The sequence below is a fragment of the Elephantulus edwardii genome, unplaced genomic scaffold (genome assembly GCF_000299155.1).
Source record: "Elephantulus edwardii isolate Elephantulus edwardi_28Jun2011 unplaced genomic scaffold, EleEdw1.0 scaffold00229, whole genome shotgun sequence".
Lineage (NCBI taxonomy): Eukaryota > Metazoa > Chordata > Mammalia > Macroscelidea > Macroscelididae > Elephantulus > Elephantulus edwardii.
Window position 1 is genome coordinate 1,189,654 of NW_006399979.1, and position 14,262 is coordinate 1,203,915.

The 14,262-nt window shown below is 36.5% G+C and overlaps 1 protein-coding gene across 1 annotated transcript in view; it reads right to left on the minus strand.

The window, feature by feature from the left end:
- Positions 1–14,262, minus strand: part of BCKDHB (branched chain keto acid dehydrogenase E1, beta polypeptide) — a 454,972-nt gene that overhangs the window by 254,387 nt on the left and 186,323 nt on the right. The window contains exon 8 of the mRNA XM_006898429.1: positions 13,497–13,607. Within this exon, the coding sequence (XP_006898491.1) occupies positions 13,497–13,607 (111 nt within the window). The remainder of the gene's footprint in view (positions 1–13,496; positions 13,608–14,262) is intronic.

Here is a 14,262-nt window from a genome sequence, read left to right on the forward strand (position 1 = left end):
GGATTCCTTGAACTTGGAATTTAGTTTAAAAGATATGCAAAGAACAGCTAACTCTCTAAGGAAGGAACCATTACCATTCATTAAGTACCATCTAGAGGGTTTTCAGAGGCAATGAATGGCACAGGAGGAGACTGCATATCTTTCTCCCACTGAGCAGCTGATGGATCTGAACAGGTTAGCAGTGCAGCTTATCACTAGCCAGTCAGTCAAATGTTTTGATTTTTCAGGTGCACCTTAGTCTTTTTTTATTTTTCTTCTGTGCTTTTTCTTTTTTTAATTTCCATTCATTCATTGTTGCACATTTTCCTCTCTGCCCATCCCTCCCCCACCAGTTTGCTTTTCTCTTTGAAAAGAAAAAAACAATATTTCATTGTTATACAACCCCCATTCAGTCCACTTTACTATCCAGCTCTTGTCATGAAAATAATACGTAATCATATATTCCTTTTAAACGGTTCTCTCCCTCATCTGTTTCAATTCAGTGTACACTATCCCCTCTTTCTGCAGTTTCCCCCCATCCCCGATGTCAGTCTCATTTTACAACAATGGCATTAAACAGTATTTATTCTTTTGTGACTGAAATACTTCACTCAGCATAACATCTTCCATGGTTACCCATTTTGCGTAATAATTCATGACTTCCTTGTTTTTCTTTTTTTTTCAGTAAAAGTTAACTTTATTGTCTTTATTATTATATGTTCTATAAAATATGATCAAAGATCCCAGATCCAGGAATCTAAACTTCAATTTTTTAAAAAAAGAAATTTATTATTATTATTAATTTTAATGAAAATTTACAGAAATGTTTAATTTCCATTCATTTATTGTTGCACTTTTCTCCCTGTCCACCGTCCATCCCCTCCAGTTCATTCTTCACTTTGAAAAGTAAAAGAAAATTTTTTTCATTGTTATACAGTCCCTCCCCCCAAGTCCACTCCACTATGCAGCTTTCGTTCTGGACTCATGTCATGACGATAATACTTAATTATATATACCTTTTAAACAGTTCTTTCTCTCATCTGTTTCTTGTTTTTTTTCAGTGCAGCACAGTATTCCATTGTGTGAATATACCACAGCTTCATTATCCATTTGTTTGTTGATGGGCATTTGAGTTGTTTCCAACTCTTTACTATTGTGAACAAATATCTGCTTGGATGTCAGTTATGGTCTCTTTGGGGTATATTCCCAGTAGTGGATTTTCTGGGTCAAATTGTATTTCTATTTGCAACTTTTTGAGAAAGTGCCATACTGCCTTCCATGGTGGTTGTACCATTTTACACTCCCACCAAGAGTAAATAAGGGTTCCAGTTTCTCCACAACCTCACCAGCATTTGTTGTTTGCATAAGCTTGTACTCTTAATTACTGCGAAAATAGTGCATGCCTTCTTTGGCCAATCACTTGCTTAGTTATGATGAGTAATTTGGATTCCAGATACATCTAAGTGAAAATGTGTCAGGAAAACAAAATGAATTTAAATTCTAAAAGGTTTAAAACCAGAAAAGTTAAGCATGGGCGTTTATTAAAGCTTGTGGTTGTTAGGTGCCATTGAGTCAAGTACAACTCACAGAGACTCTATGAGCAAAAGATCTGAACCCTGTCGTATCCTGTGCCATCCTCACACTCCCTGACACAATAGAGCCTACTGTGGCAGTCACCATGTCAATCCACCTGGTTGAGGGTCTTCCTCTCTTTCACAAACCCTCCACCCTTCCCAACATCATGTCTCTCTCCAAGGAATAGCCCCTACTAGCAACATGTCCAAAGTATATAAGGTAAAGCCTCATTATCCTTGCCTTCAAAGAACACTATGGCTTCACCCTCTCCAAAACGTATTTGTTTGTTCTCTCAGTTGTCCATATGATGTTCAGTGCTCTTCTCCAATATCACAGCACAAAGGCATCAATTCTTCTGTCATCCTTATTCATTGGTTTAAAGAGGTAAGTAACTATATACTCAATAAATGCAAATGTCTTAAAATGGTATCAAAATTCATATTCATTTGGATTAAATTATCTAAGAATGATAAAATCATACACATACACACACACACACACACACACACAGATATTACAAAAAATATTGGGAGCTCTAATGGCCTCATGGGTAAAGAGTTGAACTAAAAGCCCAAAAGCAGGCAATTCAAATCCATGAACTACTCTACAGGAGAAAGGCAGGTAATCCCCTCCCATATGATTATAGCCTGGGAAACCTGCTGGAGAGTCAGCAATGAGTCAGATCCTACTCCATGGCAATCAGGGAGTGAGTGATACATAACACATATAAAATAGGAGATATAGATATAGATAGGTAGATAGATAGATAGATGATAGATAGATAGATAGATAGATAGATAGATAGATAGATAGATAGATAGATGATAGATTTGTTGTTATTGTTATGTGCCATCCAGTCAGAACCAACTCAGAGCAGAAGCTCCAGTGAGTTTTCAGAGGCTGTAAAACACACAAGAAGGGAATGCCTTCTATCTTTCTCCTGTGGAGTAGTTGGGGGATTCAAACCGCCTGCCTTTAGGCAGAACTCCCTATAAAATATGCACTGCTACTACTTTGCTAGGGAGTTTTGGTGGTTTAGTAATAAGGAATTGCACTGCCCAATAACGGCTGGCAGTTCAAACCTAACTCCTGCAATTTACAGCCTCTGAAAACTCTCTGGAGAGTCAACTATGAATAAGTTCAGATTTTGATGGTACACAATACCAACAACAACTACTACTAATATCTACATTTTTATGTACATATACATATAAACTTTATTATGAAGCCTAGCAAGCTGTAATTGTGAACAACCTCAATCTCTTCTCCATCTATCATGGTGCTGCCAATTGGCCCAGTTATGAGAATCATTGTCTTCTTGATGTTGAGCTTCAATCCATATTGATGGCTACAGTCCTTGACCTTATAGAGTAAGTGTTTCAGGTCTTCTTCAGTTTCAGCAAGCAAGGTTCTGTCATCTGCAAAACATAGGCTGTTGATGAATCTTCCTCAAATCTTGATGCCTGAATGATGTTATACATAGAGATTGAAAAAGTGCAGAGATAGGATGCATCCCTGACACACTCCTTTCCTGATTTTGAACCATGCAATGTTTCCTGGCTCTGTTCTGAGACTACTTCCTGGTTCAAGAATAGGTTTTCCATTTACAATCTAGTGTACTGGGATTCCCATTTTCTTCAAGATTAGCCACAATTTGTTGTGATACATACAGTCAAATCCCTTTGCATAGTCAATCAAACACAGACATTCTTCTGGTACTCTCTGCTTTCTGCCAAGTCCATCTGACATTGTCAATAATGTCCCTAGTTCCATGACCTCTTCTAAACACAGCCTGTATTTCGGGTAGTTCTCTGTCAATGTACTGTCCCAGTCATTTCTGGATAATCTTTAGCAGGATTTTGTGTGATATCAGTGATATTACTTGATAATTTTCACACGCTCTTGGGTCACCTTTCTTTGGAATGGGAACAAATATAAATCTCTTCCAGTCAGTTAGCCAAGTAGATATCCTCCAGATTTCTTGGCACAACTTGGTGAGCACTTTCAGGGCAGCATCTGTTTGTTGAAATATGTCAATTGATATTCCATCAATTCCTAGTGCTTTATTTGTTTGCCAACAGTGCAGCCTGCACTTCGTCCTTCATCACTATTGCCTCTAGATCATATGTTGTTTCTTGAAATTCTTCTGTGTCAGCCACTTCTTTTTATTGTTATTATGTCATATAATTTCCCATTGTTTCATACACATTTTAAAACTGAGCAATAAATAAGGATGACTGAAGAAGAATCAATGCCTTATACTGTGGTGTTAGAAAAAAGTATTACATATCTCATAGACTTTCAAAAGAACAAGCAAATCCATCTTGGAAGAAATGCAAACCATAGTGTTCCTTAAAGGCAAAGATGGTAAAACTACATCTCCCATACTTTGGGCTTCCAGTCCCTGAAAAAAATCATCATCTAGAAAAAGTAAAAAGTCAGCAAAAAGAGAGCAAGGCTCTCAATAAAATCAGTTGACAAGGTAACTACAGCAGTGAACTTGAGCATGGTGGAGATTGTCACAAGGTTCAGTTCAGCAATTCATAGGGTTGTTATGTCATGATTGATTTGGATGCACATAACATTTATAGATATAAATACATGTAGAAAGAAAAAGAGAGACAAAGTGACACCAAAAGGTTAGACATTCCAAGTTGTTCAACAAAATGAGTATCTATTACACAACAATTAACAATTGAAAACAGTCTAGTGCTGTTTCTGGACTGTAGTGAGTTTGGACTTTCCATCTGGTGGCCTGAATGGGGAGATCTTCTTCAAAAGACCTCTCCTCACTACAGTTCTGAAGCATACGAACTCTGGGACTTGAGTCTCATAGCACCACTGTCTGACTCATCAAATTGAAGCCTTAAATCAGATAATGGGACAGTTCCTGTTAACCAGCTTTCAATATCAACCAATTTGACCCAAGCCTCCTCTCTGGCTTCACCCCATTTCAGCAGGAAGTAGTTTTTGAAAAATCTTTGCCACTTTTCTCCTTTACTTTTAAATTGAGAATATAAAGTTTTAACAAAAGGAATTCCATTTTTCTGATGCTCTGATCATACTAGAATATGGCCCTGTGTTCCAGGAAATAGTAAATAATTTGACTAATGTTTGCCCCACAATTCAGTTTTATAACGTACCCCAGAGATAAAACAGGGAATGCTGAAATAATGGCAAACAGCCGCAGGCCCTTGAAAATGCTATACAAAACCAGCCAACAAAGAACCGGTAAATACTCTATACTTGTCTTTGTTTTGTGTTGACATCAAATGAGCGTCAGCCCACTTTCACCAAAGCATGCATTTTAAATAAAGCATATTTGCTAAAAAAAAAACCCCACAAACAAACAAACAACAAAAAACCCACAAACAACAACAATCTATGCAGAAAAGTAAATATCCATAAGAATCCCTTTCTCAAAAGCCAGAGAACTAAGATTCTCTAAATAGTTCATTTCACTTTACCTTTCAGAATAGACAAACTGGTTCTATTTTAATGAGAAATGAAATTAATAATATCTATATACCACAGTAACAATTTATTAATCATTAAGAAAAACAAATAAAGGAAAACAACATTTAAATAAATATTTTCATTTATAATTAAAAAACTAGAGTTATTCAAGAAACAATATTCCTTTTTTTTTAATTTTTTATTTTACTATTTTGTGTGTGTGTACCGTCAAATCAGATCTGACTGGAACAGGAGGAGACTGTCCCTCCTCCAGCAGAGCATCTGGTGGATTTGAACTGCGATTTCTGGGATTGCAGTGCAGCTTCTTGCCACTAGGCCATCGGAGCTCCAAAACAATATTCTTAAGTTACTTTTTAAACTTTCGTATTAACAAAAAGCACTAAGTTCAAAACAGTTCATTATAACATTTGTTATATAACAATTTTTTATAACAATATTTTTGACTACTTGTCAGCAAGTATTTATTGAGCACCAATCATTTTCTAGGCATTATTTCATCTACTGACTGTTTAATAGTGAATCAACAGACAAAATTCTCTGCTATCACAACAACCCTCTAATAAGGGAAGAAGAATTAATGTAAATTAATATAATAATAATACATATTAATAACATATACAGCAAAATTACATAAAATACAATTTTACATACCTGGACAACTGACTAGAAGAGATTCATATCTGTTTACATTCATAAGAGGCAATCCAAAAGAATGTATAAATTATCAATTATCACTACTATCACAAGGAAGCAAAATATTACTGAAGAACATTCAAAAAACAACGTAACAGTACATTGACAGAGAATTGTTATTTCAGTTTGTATTTAGAAGAGGCTGTGACATCATGGACAGTACTGCTGATTTCAGATGGATGCTGGCTGAAAGCAGAGACTACAAGAATGTTTATTTATATTTATATTTTATTGACTATGCAAAGGCATTTAACTGTGTAGATCATAGCAAATTATGGCTAACCTTGAGAAGAATGAGAATCCCAGAACACTTAATTGTGCTTATGCTAAACTTATTCTTAGATAAAGGCACTTGTCTGAACAGTACATGGTTTAAAATCAGAAAAAGTATTCACAACAGTTTTATCCTTTCTCCACACCTATTCAATCTGCGTGCTGAGCAAAGCATTCAAGAAGCTGGACTCCATGAATGTGGCATCAAGATCTGAAGAAGACTTATCAGTAAAGTACATTATGCAGGTGACACAACTTTGCTTGCTAAAAGTGAAGAGGACTTGAGTTAATTGCTGACGAAGATCAAAGACTGCAGCCTTCATGATGGATTCCATCTCAACAACAAGAGTACAAAATACAAAAATCTCCAACACTGGACCAGCATGACAGATGGAAAAAAGAATGAAACTGTTTATTACTCCATTTTACTTGGATCCACAACAGTGTGCAGTCTGGGATCGCTCCAAATTACTGAGGAGCAATGACATCAATTTGAGAACCTAGGTGCATCTGATATGAGGCCATGATCTTTTCAGTCACTTGCTATGCATCTAAAAACTGGACAATGAATAAGGATGACAGAAGAAGAAATGACACTCTTGAGTAGTGGTTCTAAAGAAGAGTACTGAACATCCCGTGAACTACTAAAAGAATAGCTATGTCATGGAGAAAGTCCAGGCAGAATGCTCCTTGGAGGCATAAAGGACAAACCTTCACCTCAAACACTTAAGGCATGTTGCTAGGAGAGGATAACTCTTGGAGAGGGACATCATGGCTGGAAAGGTGGAAGACCGGCAAAAAAGAAGAAGACTGTCAACCAGATGAATTGACTCAGTGGATGCTTCAATGGACTTGAGTATGTTTGAAATTATGAGATGGCAGAGGACCAAACAAGGTTCAGATCTGTTATTTATAGGGTCGTTATGAGTCCTACTTACTTTGATAGCACCAAACAATAACAAATTACTATGGAGAAAAAGAAAGAGACAAAAAGTGAAAGGGGGTTTGGCAGAGCAATAGGTTTTCACATAAAATAAACCAGTCAGGGAGTCCTTAATGATAAAATAAGATTCGAGTAACAGTGAAAGGCTATTTAGGGAAAGAGTTTTACTGGACATGTGCATTGCCCAGTGGGATTTGGAAAGCAGTCAGATTAGACACAGGCAAATCCAGGCAGGCCTTCAGAAGGCATTCGACTTTTCCACTAAGTTTAATGGAAAACTAACGAGGCCTCTGAAAATAGAAAGGGCATGATCTGACTCACATTTTAAAGGCTCGACTCTGCCAAAGGCCAGGAAAGATGAAAAGCAGAGGCAGTAGGTGGGACACCATAGCCAAAACTCAGATGAGACAGGTTAGTGGTTTGGACCAGGGTCAAAGACAAGAGCAATAGAGATAGTGGTAAGTTTTGGGCTATATTGTGCAGGTAAAGCTGGTAAGATCTGCTTTGAGATTGAATAGAGAGAGATAAGGTAGCAAAGAAAAAGATTCCAAGCTGGGGTGGAGGGGGTGCAGTTGGGAGGGTGGTAGTGTAAATACCACTGAATCAACGCGGGCCCATGATGAGTCCATGCATGCAGAGCAGAGCTCCATTATACAGTTTTCGGGGCTGTGGCCTTTCAGGAACAGAAAGCCAGGCCAATCTTCACAGACACTAGTGAGAAAGTTCAAATTGTCAACATACTGCTAACTACAGGGGTAAAGGCAACCTTTATTTATTTCAGTATTTGGAAAATATTGATCTTTAAATCCAGTGTGAAAGTGTTATAATTATAGTCAATGTTCTCTATAAGCCTATGAAAATTAGCCCCCCCTCTATGCTTCCTTCCCCTTGTGTGTATATAATTAATTTAGTCTAAGTTAAATAACAATATGATTCACAAAACTTTTCTATCAAGTCAAAAATTAAATTCTTATTTTCCATAGGCAGCTTCTCTGAATTTCTACTTACTTAGGAAAATCTGTCTTTCAAGTTTGAGGATACCTCAAGGGCTGACACCATTTCTCTCAGCCACTGCTTTGTTAACAACATCGCAGCTCACTTTTTAACTCATTTTGAATGTGGTCTGTAGCTCAGCAGGAAAGTCCATTAAAGCCCACAACACTTAACCACTCTTTTTACTCCTGGGAAGACTTGGAAGAGAAGGCTTTAGTTATGAGCTCCTGTTTCACATCAGTGTGACAGCTAAGCTGAGTTATAAAGAGAAAATGAACAAAGGGTGTGGACAAGGTTGAATGGTAAAAGAAACCCCTCCTGGCTAAAACACACCAGGCTCTTCCTGAGACATTAAGTGGGCTCACTGGAGGTTGAAGCTAAGGAGAGTGAAAAAAATAAACAAGAGCACTCTCTTTAGTGTTTTGGGGGCTTTTTATAAATTCCATTGAAGAATAATTGCTAACCTAAAGAACAGCAGTACAAATTCAACAGTTGTTCCACAGGAGAAAGACGAATGATCTCTTGTCATAACGATTTACAATCTCAGAAATCAAAGGAAGGTTGTCATAAGTATCAATCGATTCACCAGCAATGTGTTGTAATATATGTATACATAAAAGTGCACATATCCTACCTGTTCTGTGCACTTGATTTTCAGAAGCTGAACTTGTGTAGTCCGTCTCTAGAGCAAGAAGCTGATTGTAACTAGCAAGCCAAAAAAGGCACCATCTCACACTCTCTTCCAGTTATTAACCATTCTCGTGGTAATCATCAGCTTGATTTTTAACCCACAGGTCAACACTTGAAACCCACCAACAGCTTTGTGGAAGCAAACTGGGCCATCTCCTCTTGTAAAAAATTACAATGGAGAAATTCAATGGAAGGTCATCATTAAGTCTAAGTCTAATTGGCAGCAGTGGCTTTGATTTTAGAGTGCTTTATTTCATTTTGTGGGACTCTCTTCATATACTTGGTAATTTTTTTATTGTATACTGATGTTAAAACCATCCAGGATGGGAGGATAAACTCATTGCCCTTTTGGGCTAATAGAACAGAGACAAATAACATTAATCCAAGAAGAAATAGAGGAAGTTAGAGATTATGTGGTGGCTTTAGAGACTCGGTCCACTGATGTTTACCTCTAATCCTAAACAAGCTTCTCCATAACTTTCTTCGAAAGCATTATTGTCTCTTAGCATTTTTAGATATCTTCTGATTTATTTTTTAGCTTCCCACCATACACAATTTTAGACTTTGGAAAATAACTTGTAAAGTAGACTGGCTGTGTGCTTAAGACTTGGAATTACGTATCCAAGAAACATTCTCTAAGCTTCTGGATAAAACCAAGTTAGTTGTTGTATCATTGAGTCAGGACCTATTCACAGCTAACTCTCCAGTTAGTTTTCAGAGATTGCAAAGTGTACAAGGAGGAGACTCCCTATCTTTCTCCCATGGAGCAGTTGGTGGATTCAAACTGCCTACCTTTGTGTTAGCGTAATTCCCAGTTATAGATCATCTCTTGTCAATTTACCACTCTATAAAGGGCTTTCAGCTCTTATATGACATAGTAAAGCTACTCTTCTAATTGAACCCATTCTGTCTTCTAACCACTTCAAAAATGAGGAATTTCCGTTCTTCTCAGAGGATTCCATCTTAGCTCTTCCATAGCCCACATTCAGAACTAAAGGAGAAAACTGGCTGTGACTTCTAGATCTACTCAAGTCTCCAATTTTGTCACCTTCCTGAAGGGTAGTCAAAATTTCTACTGCTTTTCCTGTTCACAAAAAAATGTTTCAGATTTATAACTTCCAACAGTGTTGCAAAGCTTAATAAATCAGAAACTTAGGCTATATTTGAAACATATTAAATTCTGATTACATTAACCAATTCAATCCTAAACCCATTTTACTATGTGCTGTCTGCTAATTTATGTGTTGAATACATCATTTTTACCTTTAATCGACTTATTTTGTCTGAGTATTCCAAAAGATGCATTAGTGTCAAATTTAAGTAGCAACAAATCAAGCTCCAGGATCCAATTTTGTCGTAATACAAAAACAACTGATAAAGCTGAGCACTAGGTAAAGGGCATTACAAATATTGATTTTTCATTTTGTATACAAATAATAAGGTAAAAGTTAAAAGCATAAGTACAATTAAACAAAAAGTACTTAACTTTTAATATCAATGCTTTGTTATGGGAACCTTTTCTTTAAAGAATCTCTAAATAAGATCACAGAGTTAAGTGCTCAATTATTTCTTCTCTCCTACATGAAAGGAAAAAGAAGATTGTACCAGCAATGACAAGATTCATGAACAGACACAGAGTAATCAAGAAATAACAATTTGGCTTTCACCATCTCAACTAGAAAGTCATCAAACAGAAAAACAGCATGATAAAAGCCTTCTACATAAAAGTAAAACAACGATGCTAACAAGTCAGGCTTGATTCACCTCTTCCTTATTCAGTCTCTAGTCTGCTCCTTCATCTGTCTCAAGAGAAAAGAAATCGAAGGGACCACAAAACCAGGAACATACAAAGACATCACTAGTCAATTTAATAAAACAGAGCTCCACACAAATGGATACAAATATTGAGATACAGAGATAACAATGCAAATAAATAGTTTTTTTTCTCCTCTAGCTCTCAATTTTTCTTTCTTTTTTTTTGTATTCTGCTTTTTCAGTTCTCCACTGGGGTGTTATTACATTAATTTTTTAGATGTTTCTCATTTTTTGCCCAGTTGGAAATTAAAACAAAGCTAATCATCCAGCAGGTTTGAAAAGGCTGTAAATAAGGGAGATTACCCATCTTTCTTCTGTGGATTCCCTGGTGAAGTCAAATTGCCAGTAAAGCCACACCCTATAGAAAAAGTCTAAAAGTACGTGCACTGATCATTTCTCAATAATCCCAAACTCTAAACAGCAAGACATCCTAACCCATGAGAAGGCCCGATTTACACTAAAAATACAAACTTTAGAACACATGAAGGCTAGCTGTCATAAGCAAGTCAAGTCGAGTATAAACACTGTCAGCTCCACATTAGTCATAATTAGGACCACTGCACTATTTGAAAGAAAATTTGATAGCAGAATGCTATGATAATGCTAGCAAAAAGTATCATTGTTTCCATGTAGTTCTAGGAAAAATATATATCTGGAAAACTGCTTGTAGTATATTTAAAGCCTCAGAATATTATTGCAACCATTTGTAATCTTGCCAAGTGTTTAGAGAGTGTCAAGTGATTCTATGGGAATATTCACTATAACAAGTCTTAAATCTTGTACCAAATTATAAAATCATCTAAATTGCCTAAAGGAACTCTGGTGGCTTAAAGTTAAGGAGTTGAGCAGGGAACTCAAAGGTATAAGGTTCAAATCCACCAGCTGCTCAACAGGAGAAATATGGGTAATCTCCTACCATGCAATTAATGGTCTCTGAAAATGCACTGAAGGATCAGCTATAAGTCAGTTTCTACCAACAATAAACAAAAACAGTAACTCACCTAAAAACACTTCATTCTACACTTTTATAGAAGTTATATAGAGTTTATATTAATTTAGGTCACCTAAAAAACACATATGAAAGCTATAGAATGCCAAAGCTATTTTTGTAAAGCAAAAAATCAAGAAAAAATAAAAAGCAAATATACATAATTATTACTATCATGTCTGAATTCTGTCCTCAAGATGGTACATCCATGGACAGGTATTTTGCTCTTTACATTAAAAGTCAGGTCTGTTGGGGCGGTGGGAGGAGTGCGGGGGGGATTGTGTACCAGGGAGGGAGTCTTTCTTTTACTTTTGAAAGAGAGGAGTGAACTGGGGGGCGGTGGGAGAGGGCTGGGCGGGTAGAGAAGTGCAGCAATGAATGAATGGAAATTCAAATTCTCTGTAAATGTTCATTAAAATTATTTAAAAAAAGAAAAAGTCTGGTCTGAGGCAATAAGTTAACACTAGACACTCAGATTCAGTGGTCAATAGGAAAATAAACCTGAGCAGGCAGCTGAGGAGTTGCAGGAGGCTTAACCATGTCTTTATTTCAGTACCACACAGACTGGAGGGAAGAGGCATGCAGTGAACCCCATGGAACTCCACACATTAGTGAGGCTCTTGGCTTCACCAAAGTAACTGTAAGGGCATCAGACTGACCATGAACATTATGCAAGTCATGCAGGAACTTTCACACCAAGTTCTTAAGAGTTCTAAGAACACAGATGGCTCCCTACCACATTTTGGGCAGACTCCTGCCCTTCTCACACTTTCAGCATGCATGGTTATATTTAAAGCAATGATTCAGCATAGCAATGATCACTGCACTTGCTAAGACATGGCCATGGTCTGGCTAACACTGCATATGATGTATATAAGGCTCATTACAGGTAAACACAAATCTGTCAGCTGAGTTTACACAACACAGTTACCTAATTTGGAGGGGGGGTATTGAGAAAGTAAGCTTAGCCTTTGTACCAATATGGGAATGTTGTTGTTGTTGTGTGCCAATGAGTTGGAACTGCTGTAAAAGCTGACCCTCTAGCAGGTTTTCAGTAACATTATAGGCATGGCAGTAGATATGCACATTAATTTAGCTAGACAATAAAACAATGGATATCTACTGTACAAAAATTATATCCTTGAGAGGGTATTTTGTGAATCCTACACAGTTCAAATCCACCACCTGCTTTGCAGGAGAAGTATGGGTAATCTCCTCTTGTGCAATTTACTGTCTCTGAAAACCTACTGAAGGGTCAGCTATAAGTCAGTTCCGACTTGATGGCACATAACAACAATTCTTACTTTAGAACAATATCACCCTAATGAGACCAAAAGAAAAAGAGATTACTTAGATAGAAAACAATAAATCATCAACAAGAATCACACAGCTGTTGCTGTATTAATGCGATACAAAGAGTTATTTTTTAAAAATAACCCTTTCCTATTTCTTTTGAAGATAAATGACAATTCAGCAAAAATATTCACCTGACTAAATTAAACTTAGCTTATCAGACAATAACTAAAAACAAGTAAAAAAATCATAGTTGACCTCAATATACCTAAAATGCTTCTTTCTTTACTCCATATCATCATTCACACAACTGTACCTGAGTAGGCTGTATGAAGGACACACTTTTGTAATATTTTAAATAGCACTATGACAGACAAAAGAAACCTAAAGGGACTCATTTCCTGAGCATTAAGCTAAATGTGAGGCCACATACTTTTACAGTAACAAATTTTAAGTTTTAAATAAGTTGAAAAAGCTCATAAAATTCACACTGTAAAACAATACTTTGCAAATATTCAATAAATTTGGCTCAAAATAATAAGGAAATGACATTCAATCATGAAATACGTCATACAGACAATGCTCAGCAAAAGACATATTTAAATACAGAAAAATTGCATTTAAAACTGTATTGTTTGAGGGGTTTTGTTTGTTTGATTTCTTGTTCTTTTATGCATACTATCCTTATATATATTAAATACAATATTTCAGCATACAATTTGCTAATGTTTTCATTCCCAGATGTTGACATAAGTCAAGGATGACCAATATCCATACCTTACAAACTGTATCTACATCCCACGGTATTATAGTTCTCAGATCAATTACTTCACAAGACACTCCAAGCTTCTCCTGAGCCATGGAAGCCACTTCTCGGATCACGTGAACCTGGAGTAAAGTTAAAAAATAGCAGAGAACAATTACAAGGGTTCAGGCCCAGAAAACAGAAAGAATTCTGACATCACTAACAGAGATAATCTTTAAAAGAAAGAATTAATCTGCATAAAGAATTAGTAAACTTCTTTGGGACAGGTTAAATCCAATATATTACCTCAATAATCAAACATAGAGGTCTAAGAAATACAATTTTAGAAAAGGGAGAGATGTCAATGCTACAAATAATGACTAGAAATACATTGGGATAAATATTAAATCAGAGCTGATGGAGTTTCTAGAGAAAGCAAGAAGAAAGAGAAAAACAGAAAACACAGAACCCTTCAGACTACAAAAACTTCAGGAAAATAAAGAGAAAGATGAATTTACTTTAAAAAAGAGAGCTGGTTGTTATTATCTGCCATCAAGTACACTGACTCATAGTGACCCTCTGAAAACAAATCTAAATCTTGTGCTATCCTGTGTCATCCTCATTGCTCCTGATATACTTGAACCCATTGTTATAGTTACTCTGTCAACTCATCTTATTGAAGGTCTTCCTCTCTTAAACTAATCCTCCACTTTTGAATCATAATCTCCTCCAAGGACTGGCCCCTCCCAACAACACACCCAAGAAAAGAAAGTAGATAAAGAAAAAAGAAAGTCAACA